This window comes from Talpa occidentalis, unplaced genomic scaffold (genome assembly GCF_014898055.3).
Source record: "Talpa occidentalis isolate TD23 unplaced genomic scaffold, MPIMG_talOcc4v2.1 talOcc4.5, whole genome shotgun sequence".
NCBI lineage: Eukaryota > Metazoa > Chordata > Mammalia > Eulipotyphla > Talpidae > Talpa > Talpa occidentalis.
The window spans coordinates 21,382,705-21,397,647 of NW_023604861.1; the positions used below are offsets into that span (position 1 = coordinate 21,382,705).

General features: G+C 41.1%; 1 protein-coding gene across 2 annotated transcripts in view; it reads right to left on the reverse strand.

The window, feature by feature from the left end:
• Positions 1–12,945, reverse strand: part of SLAIN1 (SLAIN motif family member 1) — a 40,240-nt gene extending 27,295 nt beyond the window's left edge. For both annotated transcript variants that reach the window (XM_037528889.2, XM_054701506.1), the window contains exon 1: positions 12,099–12,945. In XM_037528889.2, the coding sequence (XP_037384786.1) occupies positions 12,099–12,868 (770 nt within the window). In that variant the 5' untranslated portion in view covers positions 12,869–12,945. The remainder of the gene's footprint in view (positions 1–12,098) is intronic.
• Between the last annotated feature and the right edge of the window lie 1,998 nt (positions 12,946–14,943).

Consider the following 14,943-nt stretch of genomic DNA (forward strand, 5'->3'; position numbering starts at 1 on the left):
AATCTAGCTGACCAGCCATAAGAACCAGACCCAGTTTGCCTTTAAGACACAGATCATGAACTTCTATCACAAATGAATATCCTGAAATACCTTCTTTAATGCACTTCATACTAAAGATCTTAATACATCAAGAATATAATATTTAAAACTCTTATTCCTAGGCCCTAGTTTAATCTAAATAGCAAGGTTATTAGTTGCCTATGTAAATCCATTCCTCTGGCCCTTCCTTGCTAATAGTCTGAGGAACCATCCAGTACTGGGTACCTCTCTCCATGCCCACAAGTAATGGCAGCCCAGGGCAGTTCTTCTCGATATTTGGTGCATCAAACTTGCTTAGAGGCCTTATTAAAACAAATTGTTAAGTCAGGTGACTTCAGGCAAGTATTTAATTACAAATTTCATTAAAATTATTAACACCTTCAAAGTTACCATAATTCTAATGAGCACATATTCTTAAAATAAAACAGTTGGGGTTTTTTTGCGTAGATGGGCAACTCATTTCTGAATAAAAACAGATCTGAATTACTTTTTTCTTTTCAACCTGAGTATCCTTTTTTTTTTTTTTTTTAATTGCCTAATTGCATTGACCAGAACCTCCAATCCTTGCCTTGTTCAGTATGTTTGGGGTAGGGTCAAAGGATCTGAATATCTAACAAGTTCCCCAATAATGCTAATATTGCTGTCTGGACACTGCACCTGAGGGGCATGCACTGAGCTAAGCCAACCATGCTACTTCTATTATTCCCATTTGCCCAGAGACTGGTTTAGGCGCAAGCTCCTAGCCAATAAAAACTCTGGCAAAATACTCGGGGATACATGTTGGCAAGTTTCTTCTCATGTTTAAATGGTCTCAAAAGACCCAACTATAAGGTGCCTACAACATATGCACTTTAAGCATAAACATACAGGTTAAAAGTAAGAGAATAGAAAATTACCACCACCGCCACACAACAAAAAATTCTGCCCACAAAGAAAAGCCCAGCCCCAGAAGATTTCACTGCTGAATTCTACCAAATGCATAAAGAACACCTATTTTTCAAAAATGCTTCCAAAAAATAGAAGAGGGACATATCACATCCCAACATTCAATAAGACTACCATCGCCCTAATATCCAAAACAGACACAGGCATCATACATAAGGAAAGAAACTAGAAACCAATCACGTCTCATGAAGGCACAAACAAAAGGTCTAAATATTTTAACAAATTGAGCCCCAACCATATAAAAAAGGGACATGTCATCATTACCAAATGGGGCTTATCCCAGGAATGAAGGGTTGGTTTAATAGTGAAACATCAAATGTAACGTGGATATATACTAAGATAGAAAAACCATATGATAACCTCAACAAATTAAAAAAGCATATGATATCCATTGCTGCTAAAAACTCTCAGCAAACTAGGACCAGAAGGGAACAGCCTCAATCTGATTAAAAGCCTCTACAAAACACCATCTTTAATAGTAGAGGACTGGACACCTCCCCTCATATCAGGAACAAGGCAAGGATTGGAGGTTCTGGCCAGTGCAATTAGGCAATAAAAGAAGGATACTCGGGCTGAAAAGAAAAATGTATAACTCAAACCTGTTTTTATTTACAAGTGAGTTGACCACCTATGCAAAAAAAAAAAACAAAAAAAACTTAGGAATCTACAAAAAAGAGGTAGTAGTAGGATTGAAGATTTCCAGGTCAATGTACACAAGTTTACTATATTTCTATATATTTTCAACAGTATTTTTGATATTTACTTTTCCATTTACAATAGCAGAAAAAAAATCATGACATATCTAACGATAACTATTACAAAAGACAGACCTGTACACTGAAAACTACAAAAACCCTGAGAAAAATTAAAGAGATAAATAAATGGAAAGATATATCATGTCTATGGATGAAGAAACTAAATTTTAAGAGGTCACTTATCCCCTAAATCAATCTATTTAACGAAATCCCAATTAAAATCTGAGCAAGTTTTTTTTTGTAGAATTTAAAAGCTGATTCTAAAATTCATACAGAAATGCAAAAGGTCTTAGAAAAGTAAAAAAAAAAATTTAAAAAACAATGAGATTGGAGTTATTGCTAAATGAGAGTCGTTACAAATCTACAGTAATGAAGAGTTTAGTATGCCATAAAGACAAATAGCTCAAAGGCAAAAAGATGGTCCAGGAATAGAGCTGCACATATATATATATATAGAATATTAAACAACATGATGCTGGAACAATGGACATTCAAAATACAGAAAGCAGACTTTGACTCATACTTTACTCAGTGCAAAGTTAACTCAAACAGATCACAGACAAAAAAATGTAAAACTTGAAACTATAAAATTTACATTAAAAACCACAGATGAAAGCCTTAGTGTATGTGGGTTGGCAAATATTTCTTCAGCACAATTACTCTTACTAAAAGCATGAACCATAAAAAAAAAATTATTGATTGGACTTTATCAAAATTAAAAGCTTTGCTCTTTGAAAGGCACTTAAGAAAATGATTAACAAACCATGGATAGAGAGAAAATATTTGCAAATTATATAACATGATAAAAGAATTTGTATGCCAAATATATTTTTAAAAACTGCAAACTTAGTAAGCAACCCAATTTAAAAAATGGACAAAAAATTTAACAGACATTTCACCAAAGAAAATCTATAGTTGGCAAAACATATATTAAAAAAAAAAACTGGTCATATCATGTATTTGGTGATGATGCAGTACAACTGGAACTCTCAAACACTGCTAGTAGAAATGTAAAACACACTGGGAAAGACTTAGCAGCTTCATATACCAGTCTACACTCACTCTGTTGCAGCTATTCAAGTCATTAAGCCTATGTCAACAGAAAGACTAATTTCCAACAGCCAAAAACTGAAATGACAGAAATGTTCATTAAAAAATGAATGGATAAAAAAATTACCTACAATCTAATAGTGCTCACCAAAAAAGGAAATTTTTACATTGACTCATGCAATGACACAAATGAACTTAAATGATCTTGATTAAAAGGTCAATTGAAACAAATGAAAAAAACCCGTATGAGTTCAAGAAAAGTGTAAGAAATGCAAACTGATCTAGACTGACAAAAAAGCAGATCTGTGGTTGTTTGGGGTAGAGGCAGGCAGGTTCAGGACAGCGGAAATACCGAGAGCCACGAAAAAACACTCAGGACAGTGGAATGTGTTCCTTGTCTTGATACTGGTGATGGCTTTAAGGGGTACACGTAGGTAAGAACCTACCTGATAGCACACTTTAAGCATATGCAACATATTTTTCACATATAAGTTACTAAAGCATTTTAAAAACTCACATGACAGGAACTGTTTCCTGCCCCTCTGTGTTCTGAAGACTTGAGACTCAAGCTGCCAATCTACCTTACAGATGAATCAGACAGAAAGAAGGTGTCACTGTCCTGAATAAATGAGTCACCCATTTTTAATCAACTGTGAACTTCCTTCATTTTAGAGTTTTCTAAAGATAATACATTTTCCTCAGAGTTTTAATACACATACAAATTCACGTCACTGTCTGAGCCTTTGTTTATTCTCAAACCCCTCTCAGCTGCCACTGAAGTTCCTCTCTGAAGTACTCTTCTGCCTACCCCCTCTGGTATCCCCAAGGACTGCTCACTATGGTACTTGGAAACTTGCAGCAAACAGCAAACACTGAAGGATTTCAGATACTCCGACAATTTTGGGGGAGAATTTTTTTAATTTTTGCTTGCAGGGGAACTCGACAGGAAGATTTCCTTAATCTCTTAGGACCTGTGCAATACAGGCCTTTCATGCGAGCACACAACCTCCAAGCATATTCAAACGTAGTGCTCAATTCCCACAGGCTTATTTGATTGTGAAGTGATCCATTCTGCCACATTCACTTAAAGGGATTTCGCTATTTTACAACCCCCTGTCCATCTGTGCTCTCTGGTACTTATGTCTCACCCCCATTCTGAAGTTCAGAGAACGTGTGGGTGACGATGTGACTGAAATCCACATCAAAACTAGGCAAGTTAGTTGAAACTAGGCAAAGAACAGTGGAGCCACAAGCACTCCTCTACCCCATATAGCCAGTCCCACACCCTCTTCTTCCATCAGAAGTTAAGGCCCGAGGTGTACCCCAAACAGCCAGTTCCATACCCCCATCTCCATCAGAACCTAAGGCCTGAGATGTGCTATGTGAATTATTTGAGTCAGAGAAGCTCTGACTTTAGATACACACACCTTAGGCAAAGGAGGAGGGATAAAGGTCCTAACTGAAACACTAAATGAAAGTCTGCATGCTGTCTGAAGCCCCATTTTCCCCTTTAGATTCCTGCAAATGACTGTCCTACTTTTATCTCCCATGAATATAGAAAGTTTTTTGTCTGAGGAAACAGAGGAACCCATGAGATGGCCCAGAGATACTGACACATAAATTTGCTGTCTAATAAATCATGAGTAAAGTGCATAGGTCAAAGAGATACACATACACAGTTTCAGATCAACTTCAATACCTCCACTGGTATAAACAACCAGTAACACTAAATATCTGGAATACTCCTTTTAAATAAAACATTGAGACAAAAAGTGAAGGGTAAAAAAGTCCTGAGGTGCAAAATGATGCAGAGAATAGATGGAAAAGCAAGACAATAAGTGATATCATCTGAGAGAAGATAATCCATTTAGGATATTAAAAAGAAATAGTTAACTTCATTCTTGGAAAATGAACTATTATAGAAGATGAGCTTGGAAGATCAAGTTGAAAAGTGTCCCAGACAAAAAAATTAAGACATACATTAATAATGGGATAAAACACAGAAAAATTAAATATCTACACCAGGTGGGCCTACAGCTAATTATTACAAGTTCTAAAACACACACACACACACACACACACACAAAGTTATTTTTTAGTAAAGTAAAAAAGTTCCCAAAGTCGAAAGCCATCAGGCCATCAGGCTCTAAAGTAAAAAGCACCACAAATGTCCAGCACAACAACTGAATAGAAGGGCCCATCCCCAGTACAATATCACATTTTAGAACACTCCCTAGTGTTTTATAAAGACAGCAAAAGTCACAAAGGATTAGATATCCAAATCACAATGCGCTTCATTGCCAGAACGTAATAGAAACAAGAACAAAATTAAACAATGCCTTCAAACATGAGGTAAAATAATTGACTTTTATTCCCAGCCAAATATGAAACTTATATGAGGATAGAACCGACATTTTCAAATATCCACGGTTTTAAAATGTTCTCTTTCTCAGAAACCTCTATTGGTGGCTGTGCTTCACCTATGAGAGGAAACAAAACAAAAAAGCAAAGGATTTAAGAAATAAGAGAACCAAATAGGTTAGAAACCAGAAGAGTTCCCAGGAACACTGCACATCCAGCCTAAGGAACAAACAGTAAAAACTGCAGCAATGGGATAAAGAGTTTCAGAGGGAAACACTACAAAACTTTTTTTTTTTTTAACTGAAGTAGCATTTATTTACAACATTGCACATGATTCAGAGGTATAAAATCATGCCTCTTCAGATGTATGTCTCACACTACACTCACCACAAGGCACCCACAGTCCACTGGGCATCCTGCACTCCACACCCCCACCCCATTCTCTTAGTAGCTTCAGTTCTACAGTCAGACTTCTAGGTGTTGTTTTGTTTGGTCCTTTGGTTTGTTTCTCTACATTCCACGTGTAAGTGAAATCATCAGTATTTGTCTTTCTCTTTGACTTATTTCGTCATTTAACAGGGCTCAGCTAAATCATAACAATATAGCAATACAAAATTTTGAAAATGATTGTGAGAAGGGAAACAGGATGTTTTGGGGATACGTAGAAAAGATATTAGTCTTTATCTTCTAAATCAAGTATATAGCAAGAAGACTTATACAGCAAAAAAATATAAGTACCTGTATCTATACCTACTTGTATCTACATAATAGATCTGTCACTAACAAGTAATTTGTGATTATTTTCAGACAAGCAATTTTAAATGCCTTCAATAACAAATGCTATTTTAAGTAAAGCTAAAACATCAGCATAGCTTAGCATACTCAACCTTTAGACGGTTTAAGCAGTGTTGGATTCACTGGCACCTGCTAGGGTCAAACTGAACAGTTGTTGCAAAACAAACTCATCATCAATGAGCTATTAGAAGGACACATGAAGTCCACATTTTGGTTACTGACCTGTCCCTTTAGGCACCCTTCCCAATCCCTCTGAACTCACACCTAAACTTCTATTTCAGTGTCTCACTGTAACATTTCTAAGTTTCTCATTTAAAAGATACATCAGCATATACTTCAGCCAATTCCATTTGCTCCTAGGAAAAAAAAAAAACACTGCATATTTTCAATTAGCATTGTCAGAAAGTGAAGAACCCTATGGTCTTCCTGCTGAAAATCAATTATGCACAAAAACAGTTTAGGTGGTCTAATTTAGCCGTGCCATATGCATAGCACAAGGTGTTCAACAGCTTTGATGAAGAATTGGCAATTATTTTAGCCAGCTGTCTAGGGTCTCAGTGTTGCACATGGAAGAGGAATAGCTCATTCATGAAATTTTCCTTAATTTGTACACATCACCATTTTCCCTTGTATAATTAAGGACTTTTCTCCTGTCCTTTCAAGTTGGGCAAGTTTTAAATCCCTGCCACATTCCTTTTACATAAGACTCAATATTCTGCTAATTGTGACTCCACTAGAATAAATACCTCCTGATATGGCTGCATTTTATATTAGCTGGTGTATTTTTATCTTGGAATTTTTTGAACATGGACTTATCTTCCTGGTTGAGGTCTCAAGACCTAACTTTTCAGAATTCTACACTATATTCAGAGACTTGTGCTTTTCCACCTATTTTCTCCAAATCCAATTTACAGTATAAATTGGAGTTTTTTCAGTTTTGGTTATAATGCACAAAAATATTTGCTACTTTGACCCAGGACACATACTTAATCAAGACCAGTATGTACTGCAAGATATGATGCACTCTGTTTTCCCCTTCTACTGCACTTCACTTACAAAAAAAGAAAATGCTGGTCAATCTACTAAATTATCAATTTAGTTGGTTCACAACCAAACTCAGGGGAAAATATCAATGGTGTAAACACTTCTGAATCAGAGTAAATTATCTCAAATTCAGCCTTAATTCTTTCAGTGAATAGCTACAAGAGTTTACATGACTCTTTTCATTCCAGAGCTTTAATCCCTCAGCAGTGAAATAAGGGAGCTAAAACAGGTCACAGAGAATTCTAGGATGCAGTTAAGACTCCTGACCTTACTTCATACCTATCTGATTTCCGGTCTGTACAACTATGCTTCTTAGCCTGGTGACAGGTCTTTAGACATTATTTCTGTACAGATTGGCAAGTCATCCATTCACACCATGTCCATGGATGCATCGGAATTGCAGTCCATTTGAGCTTTTTTTTGCTCCTGAAAATTCAGTTTCTCACCTTCTAGTTTATTGTCTTCTACAGAACTTGGCTGTCAAATTAGTAGTAATATCATTGGCAAAATGGTATAGCAGGATGTGGAGTTTACCATGAGGTTGAAGTAACTGGAATTAAGAAATAAGGTTCTGCAAGCACAATCACCTTTAATTTTCTGAGACATTTAACTCTAGCAGCACTGTGTTAGGATAACCAGGATGGACTAAGGCAAAAATAATACTTTAAGTTCAACCATGATAAATATTTCAAGAAATAAGGTAACTATTTCATTTGAAAGCTTTTCATCAAAATGAAAAGCAGAACACATCATTTTTCTGATTTTACAGATTTGTGTGTTTAAAAAAAAAAAACAGAATATACTTACAGGTTAAGTAATTGTTTGGGAAGAAAAAAAAACACATGAGTCCTGATTGATCATTGACTAATGAATTATCAAGTAAATACTGGTTCTACCATTTATATTTTCTTCCAACACCTAATTCTTGTTTCTTGTTTTATTCAAGTTAATAAAAAATGAAGTTACTCATACAACTCAACAAAATGAAAACCAAGAACCCAATCAAAAATTGGGCAGAAGTTCTCGATACACTTCTCCAAAGAAAACACAGATGGCCAAGAGGCACATGAAAAATTGCTCATCATCAGTTTTCAGGGAAATGAAAATCAAAACCACAAATAGCTACCATCTCACACCTGGGAGAATGGTGCCTATCAAAAAGAGCAGAAACAACAGGTGTTGGTGAGTTGAGAAAAAGGAACTCTCCATTGGTGGGAATGTAGAATGATCTAGGCCTTATAGAAAACAATATGGAGGTTTCTCAAAATATTAAAAATAGATTTGCCATAGGAACCAGTACCTCCATTCCTAGCTATCTATCTGAAAATAGAAAAAACACTAATTCAAAGGGATACATGCACTCCTGTGGTCATTGTAGCATTAGTTAGGAAACAAATAACCAAATTATGGAAACAACCTAGTGCCCAAGAACAGATGAGTGGATTAAGAAGATGTGGTGTTTGTGTGTATATATACACACACAATATATATACCATGGAATACTATTCAGTTATAAAAAATAATTAAATTTTACCATTTACAACATTGGTGAAACTGGAAGGGGTTATTCTAAACAAAATAAATCAAGATGAGAAAGACAAATAAGGATGATTTCATTCACATGTGCAATATAAGAAAACAAAGAAAACAAAAACAAAACCAACCCTAGAAATCTGACTGTAGAATTGAGACTATCAAAGGGGGAAGGTTTAAGAGTAAAGAGGGAGAACAATGATGGAGGATTACTGGTGTGGGTGTAATATAGTAATATACATCTAAAGAGGTGCAAATCTATACCTCATACAGTGTTGGAACCAATGTTACCCCAACTTAAAAAAATACAATTTTTAAAAGGAAGAAAGAATACATGGGGGAAAACATCTAAGTTTGTTGAAAGAATAAAGTATTTTTAAGACTTTTAAAAAATAAATACATTTAAAAGATGAAAATAGTAGGTTGTTGTAGAAAAAATAGACTTACATGAAAGAACTTCTAGAAAGTTCAATGATTAGTCCACATTTTTAAACTTTCTTTCCTGAAAATATGTCATCTTAGCTGAAAGTACTATTCTAAAAAATTATCAAATATCAATTTTACAATGAAAACAATTAAAAAATGCATGAAAAATGCATAAAAAATTAAGTGTGATACACTTAACAGTAACTTGACCTTTAATGTTCTCATTTTAACATAATGATGCAGTTGCCACAGAAAGGGGAAGATGTCCAAGATATGTCTGATGAAGGTATGTATGAAATATGCATGTTTGTTTATTGATTTGTTATAATTATGTTCCTACCTTGAAGGGTCTACAAAATGTTAACAGGATTAACTCTGAGTCAGGGCAATGAACTGGAGACAAGAGGGAAGACTTGTGACCTCATACTCCCTTCTGTGGTTTTGGTTTTTGTTTTGTAATGAAAATATAAAAGTTCAATTCTTACACATTTTAAAAATAATCAGACCCTACATTTCCTCTACAGTTGTTTCTTAATAAATACAGGAAATAAAAGCTGTCAACCTGCAAACCTATCAGGGAATCCAAATTTAAAGTACCATGTTTTTGACACACAGGACAGGGTCATGTAACATTTGTAGTGATGATGAAACTGCCAAAGTCTTTGTAAGCACTAACAAGTGGGTTCAATTTTGAAAATTAAACCCTGTTGATTACTGGTCCACCAATAGGTCAAATGCATTTCAACACACATACACAAAAAAAAAGCATAATAACCTAATGAATAAAATCTTGTGACAAAAAGTTTTCTGTAAATCAGGTAACTTAAAAAATGTAAGTCCATCCAACCAAGATTAATGATCCCTCCATGTTTTTCCACCTGGGATTCTAATCCTGTGTGTCTTCAAGATGCTCCATAGTGTGCCATGTGTCTTATGAAACATTTGTAAGCATTAAGGCATCGACATGTTTATTCACCTATGTAATTGATGAGTAAAATTAGTAGCCCCTGCTATACCTTTGCTTCAAATCATTGAAGTGCTAGTAGGCAAATTCCACTAAACAGGTAACTTTAAAGTTTGTTATTTCATTGTGATTTTGACAAAAAATACACAAGGAAAGCCTAGCTATCAAAATACTAGCAATAGTTGGTTAAGTAAATATGCTAGAAGTCCATTCAAAAGAAAATATGACAATTATATTAACCATGTATGTACCCTCATCAATCTAACACTCATTAAATACTTCACAGCACATTTTTTTAAAGCATTGGATCGTTCCCCATCAAAAAACCCCAAAAATTTCCTTCAATTATTTAAATACATTTATCTTCAGAAAAGACAAAGTGAGGACTATGTCAATCTGAAAGTTGCATTATCAGCTTAGAGTTTTTAGTGATAATCTAAGAATCATCAGGAGAGCATTTTCAGTACTATAAGAAGCTGAAGCTGAGATCACGTAACAGCCTGGGCTTTGAAAAGTAAAGAGACAGCTTCTAAAGAATGGCTTAAAGTCCTAGAAAGTGATTTGCCTAGATTGAGTTATGGAGACAGTATCCAAAAAGTAAAGTACGAAAGAGGGGGCTGGATGTGCCTATTGTAGCTCCATATATTTTGATTCTCAGTATCAAGTCCATTAATTCACGTACCTTACAGCTGAGAGCTCTGGCACGGAAGAGGGTCAGGGGAAAAGAACAGCACAGTGAAACCAGCAAGGTTCTCAGGTTCCCATACCCTTCTGTGGAATCAGGCAATAAGAACACAAAGCACTTGAAGAAAATCCAACCCAGAAAAACAGCACATATCTTAAGCAAAAAGTACTAAGATAAAAAGATCAAAGGAGAACCACCATTTTTCATGCCCCAGTTACATAGAGGTGAATGCTGTTCTTTTTCCCAAGTTCCACCTTATCTGCAGCGTCTCATCTGACCATAAGAACTGACCCAAGTCAGTCACCTCACTAGCTCTACCAAACAAGTGCCATGAAATAAAGGAACAAGGTACACCCACACCCAGAATAGGCTACTCATGGGAAACAGAGCCAACAAGATTTCAACTGAAATGCTGCCATCCTCAAGTTTTGTGGGGTTTTTTAAAGATTTATTTATTTATACAAGCACTGGGTAAAGTCAGAAGCACGGGAGGGTGAGAGAATTCACCAGAGCCAGACCGGGGAACAGAACAGGCAGACTGATGAAGTACACTGCTGAGGGGAGCAGCGGGCGGCAGGAGAGGTCTGCGCGCTATGTGGGACCGCGGACCTTTGCCGGTGGCGGTGGCCGGGGATCGAACCGGCGCTGTGGAGGCTGCGGGCAGCTGGGCAGCTTCGCAGCCCAGCGCTCAACCGCTGCGCCACCGGGGAAGCCCCATCCTCAAGTTTTTGATAACCAACCTAACAATTCTAAAAAATGGCTTCTCTAATCTCACTTTTCTTCCATCATCAGTATAATTTTAAAAATTAAAGAAAGCTCCTTGATTCTAGGTAACAGCAACCTTTCAAGTTGCTCACCCCATTCCCTGGAAAAGTCCTCATTTCTGACACCACTGCTAGTCGGAAAGCCAGTGAGGTCAGCAATGTTAAAAAAAAAAAAAAAAAAAAAAAAAAAAAAAAAAAAAAAAGCTACTCAGTCTCTGAAATCAGAAGCCATCAATGAAAACGCAGCGCATGAGAAACACTCGCCTGCACAATTCAAACTGCAAGAAAGAATCTCCAAGCCGAGATCCATCCCTGGGCAGCTTGAGACGCCACGGGAGGGGGGACAACCCGCAAATCCCGTTCAGCGTTCGTTGCAGCGGAAAGAACACGAACAGTCGTACACTTGAGGCCACGCCTTACCCATCTCCAGCACCCCCAGAAAAGACTTGGGGAAAGTGCAGCACTGAGCAACAAAAAGACAAGATGGCATGGATGTTGCAGCCAATTCAAACGAGGAGCTTCGGACCCAATGAGCTCAGAGAGCAGAGCAGATGGAGGGGCCCCATTAATTCATCCCTACTCGGTCTCCCCAAGCTTTAGGAAAACAGACCCCCACCCACCCCCCTTCCTGATGAAGCGACTGCCCGGGTCGGTCCCGGGGCGGCGGCGCGCCCCCCTGGCCTCGCCGCCCACGCCCTCCCCGGGGGTCCTGGGCAGGGAGCGGGGCTGGGCAGTACCAGGTACAGTCGTCCTCGTCCCTCCAGGTGGCCAGGCTGTCCAGGTCCAGCGGCTCCACCTCGTCCAGCAGCGTGGGGGGCGGCGACGGCGGCGCGGAGGGTGCCCCCGGGGGTGTCCCCGCGCCCCCCGGCTCCTGCCCGCCGCCACCACCGCCCGCGCCAAAGAAGCCCGCGGCGGGCTTGAAGTAGACGAAGGGCGCCTCGGGGGGCTGCGCCAGGCTGCAGAGCAGGGAGGGCGCCGGGCTGGGCAGGCAGTAGGTCCCCGGGAACGCGGGGCTGGAGGTCCCGCTGCCGCCGCCCGCGCCGCCGCCCCCGGCGCCCAGCGCCAGCCCGAGCCCCAGGCCCCCCGAGGCGGCGGCGGTGGCCGGGGGCTCCGCGGACCCAGGGGGCTGCAGGCCCCGGCGGGCGGCGGCGCGGCGGGCGGCGGCGGGGACAGCAGCAGCAGGTGCGGGGCGGCGGCCGCGCTGGCCGCCCGGCTCCGCAGCTGCTCGTTCTGCTTCTCCAGCTTGCGCACCAGCTCCTGCAGCTTCTTCACCTCCAGCTCGGCGTTCACCACCGGCCCGGAGCCCGCTCCGGAGCCGCCCCCCGCCGAGGCGCATTTCACCTGCTCCGCCATCATCGTGGGCCCCGCCGGCACCGCGGCCGCCGCCGGCTGCAAGCCGCGGGGTCCGCGCCTCGGGCGGCGGGAGGCTCCGGCTGCGGCTCCGGCGCTGGCACCCCCAGGCGCGGGCCCGACCGCGGAGCGCTGAGGCCGAGCCGGCTGTGCGCATCAGCAGCGGGCCCCAGCCTCGGGCCGAGGCAGCGGCCGCCGAGCTGCTCTGCACATGCTCAGAGGCCCCCGGTCCCCGGGCGCGCGGCGGCTCCGGGTTTTAGCCGCGGCCCCGGGGCGGGGCGGGGCGCGGGGGCGGGGCCGGGGCGCGGGGAGGCGGGGGCTGAGCGCTCCCGCGGGGTGATCCGGGCCGGGCCGCGCGGGCCGGGGCTGGGGCGCCCTGCGCGCGCCCTCGCCACCTCGCCCCAGGTGCCTGATTGGCCCTGGCCCCGGCTTTCCCGCCACGGGCGCTTTCTCTCCCGGCTGCGGGGAGACCGAGATGCAGGGCGGGCGAGCCAGGGCGCGGCGCCACAGGGGCGGCTGCAGGTGCTGCCCTAGTGGGGTGCTCCTGGCATCTGCTCTTTTGCTACCCACCAAGTGAACTGCTACGGACAGCGACGTTGCTACGACTAGTTCCAGCCGATGAAATCTATGGAAAACCCGAAAGCTGGGGAACAGGGCTCTGAGGATGGAAAAGTAGATCTGTGGATCAGAAAGGCTTTGAGATGATGCTATTCACCCAGGAACTGGGAGTGCAGAAACAAAATGGTGGACTAGAGGAGGCCAAGGAGAAAGCAGACATCCCTGTCCCTAAGAGAGGGAGAGTGGCTGCTGCTAGAGTCAGGTCTTCATTTCGCTTAATTCTAAAGTAGTCCAGTTTGAGCTGTTCTGTTGCTGTTATAGGGCAGCCCCGAGATAAAATGGAATTAGCTCAGGACATCCTTTACCCCTAATATTACCACCAATGTTTGCCACAATAAGCCAAAAGCATTTTTTTCATACTGCAGGTACTCATATACTCACTAAATAAAAGATCTGTGAGCACCCAATTCTGACCCAGACAGCATTCTTCAAGTTGGGTGTGCAAGCAGTGAACAAAACCGACAAAAAACAATATAAACACATGAGTAAAATTGTAGAGCGGCCCATCTGTTAAATAATCTACAAGCCATGAAGGCCAGACTCTTGGGGTGAGAAGGGGGACAAAACCCCTCAGAATTACCCCTAATCTCACCAGCAAACCCATCTCTTACAATGTGTGGAAATCTTGGCAGAGGGCTGGAGGAAGGGGGAGAACTTTTAAGCAGAATTGACTCTCAAGTTTCCTTCCATTAATAGTGACTTAGCGTTCTGCGTGTTTAACAGCAAAGTCCGAGGTTTTGTTATGAGGAAAGTGCACAGAACAGATTCTCATCCTCTGATGATGCACTATCTTGTCTTGTGGAGGTCGCTGCTCTGGGACTTCAAGTGCCAGACTTTGTGACATTGTTCCATAGCTCTCTGGAACTGCCAGTACACCGGTTTCCCTTGCTTTTATATCGACTCTGCCTTTCAGCTCAGAAACACTTCTGTCATCTCGATGGTCAAGCTGTATCTCTAGTTTCTTTGTGTCCGGAGGATGTTCTGTATTTAACTTGCTTGGTGAGAAATTCCATAATATAGATAAACTTCTGTGATAACAAACCCTGAACATGCCTACCTGGCATCCCAGCATGCTAGATGACCACCTAACCACCTGTATCACCTATCACCTTTCCAAGTTTTGGTCTAGCTTCTGGATATTCTGGCTATTACTAAAACCTGGAGAAGTGGAATAATACTACTGAAAGTCCCAAGTAAAGAATCTATTGAAGGATTTATCCGCATGCTCAGTGGCAGATGCGGGTAGCAGTATCCCTGCAACACAAAGAAAGGAAGACGGCTGACACAATGAGAACAAAGAGCTGCTGGGTTCCCCATTAGCCGAAGAAATTGGGAATAGGCACGTAATAGTGAAGACAACAAGAATTAAAATGTAAAGAGAAGCAGTCATTTTACTGCAAAATTTACTTAGTCTAGAAGGAGAGAAATAAACAGCCTGCTCCTCCCCCATTTACCCAATGTGCTCTGAAGAATGCATCCCAGTAACCTGGAGTCAAGCTTTAGCACTGTGTTTTCGAAGTAACAATTATTATTAGAATCGTTGTCGTTTAGAAAGAAAGCATTCATTGAGATTTAGACATAGAAATTTAGACATAGATGAAATGTTCTGTCCTA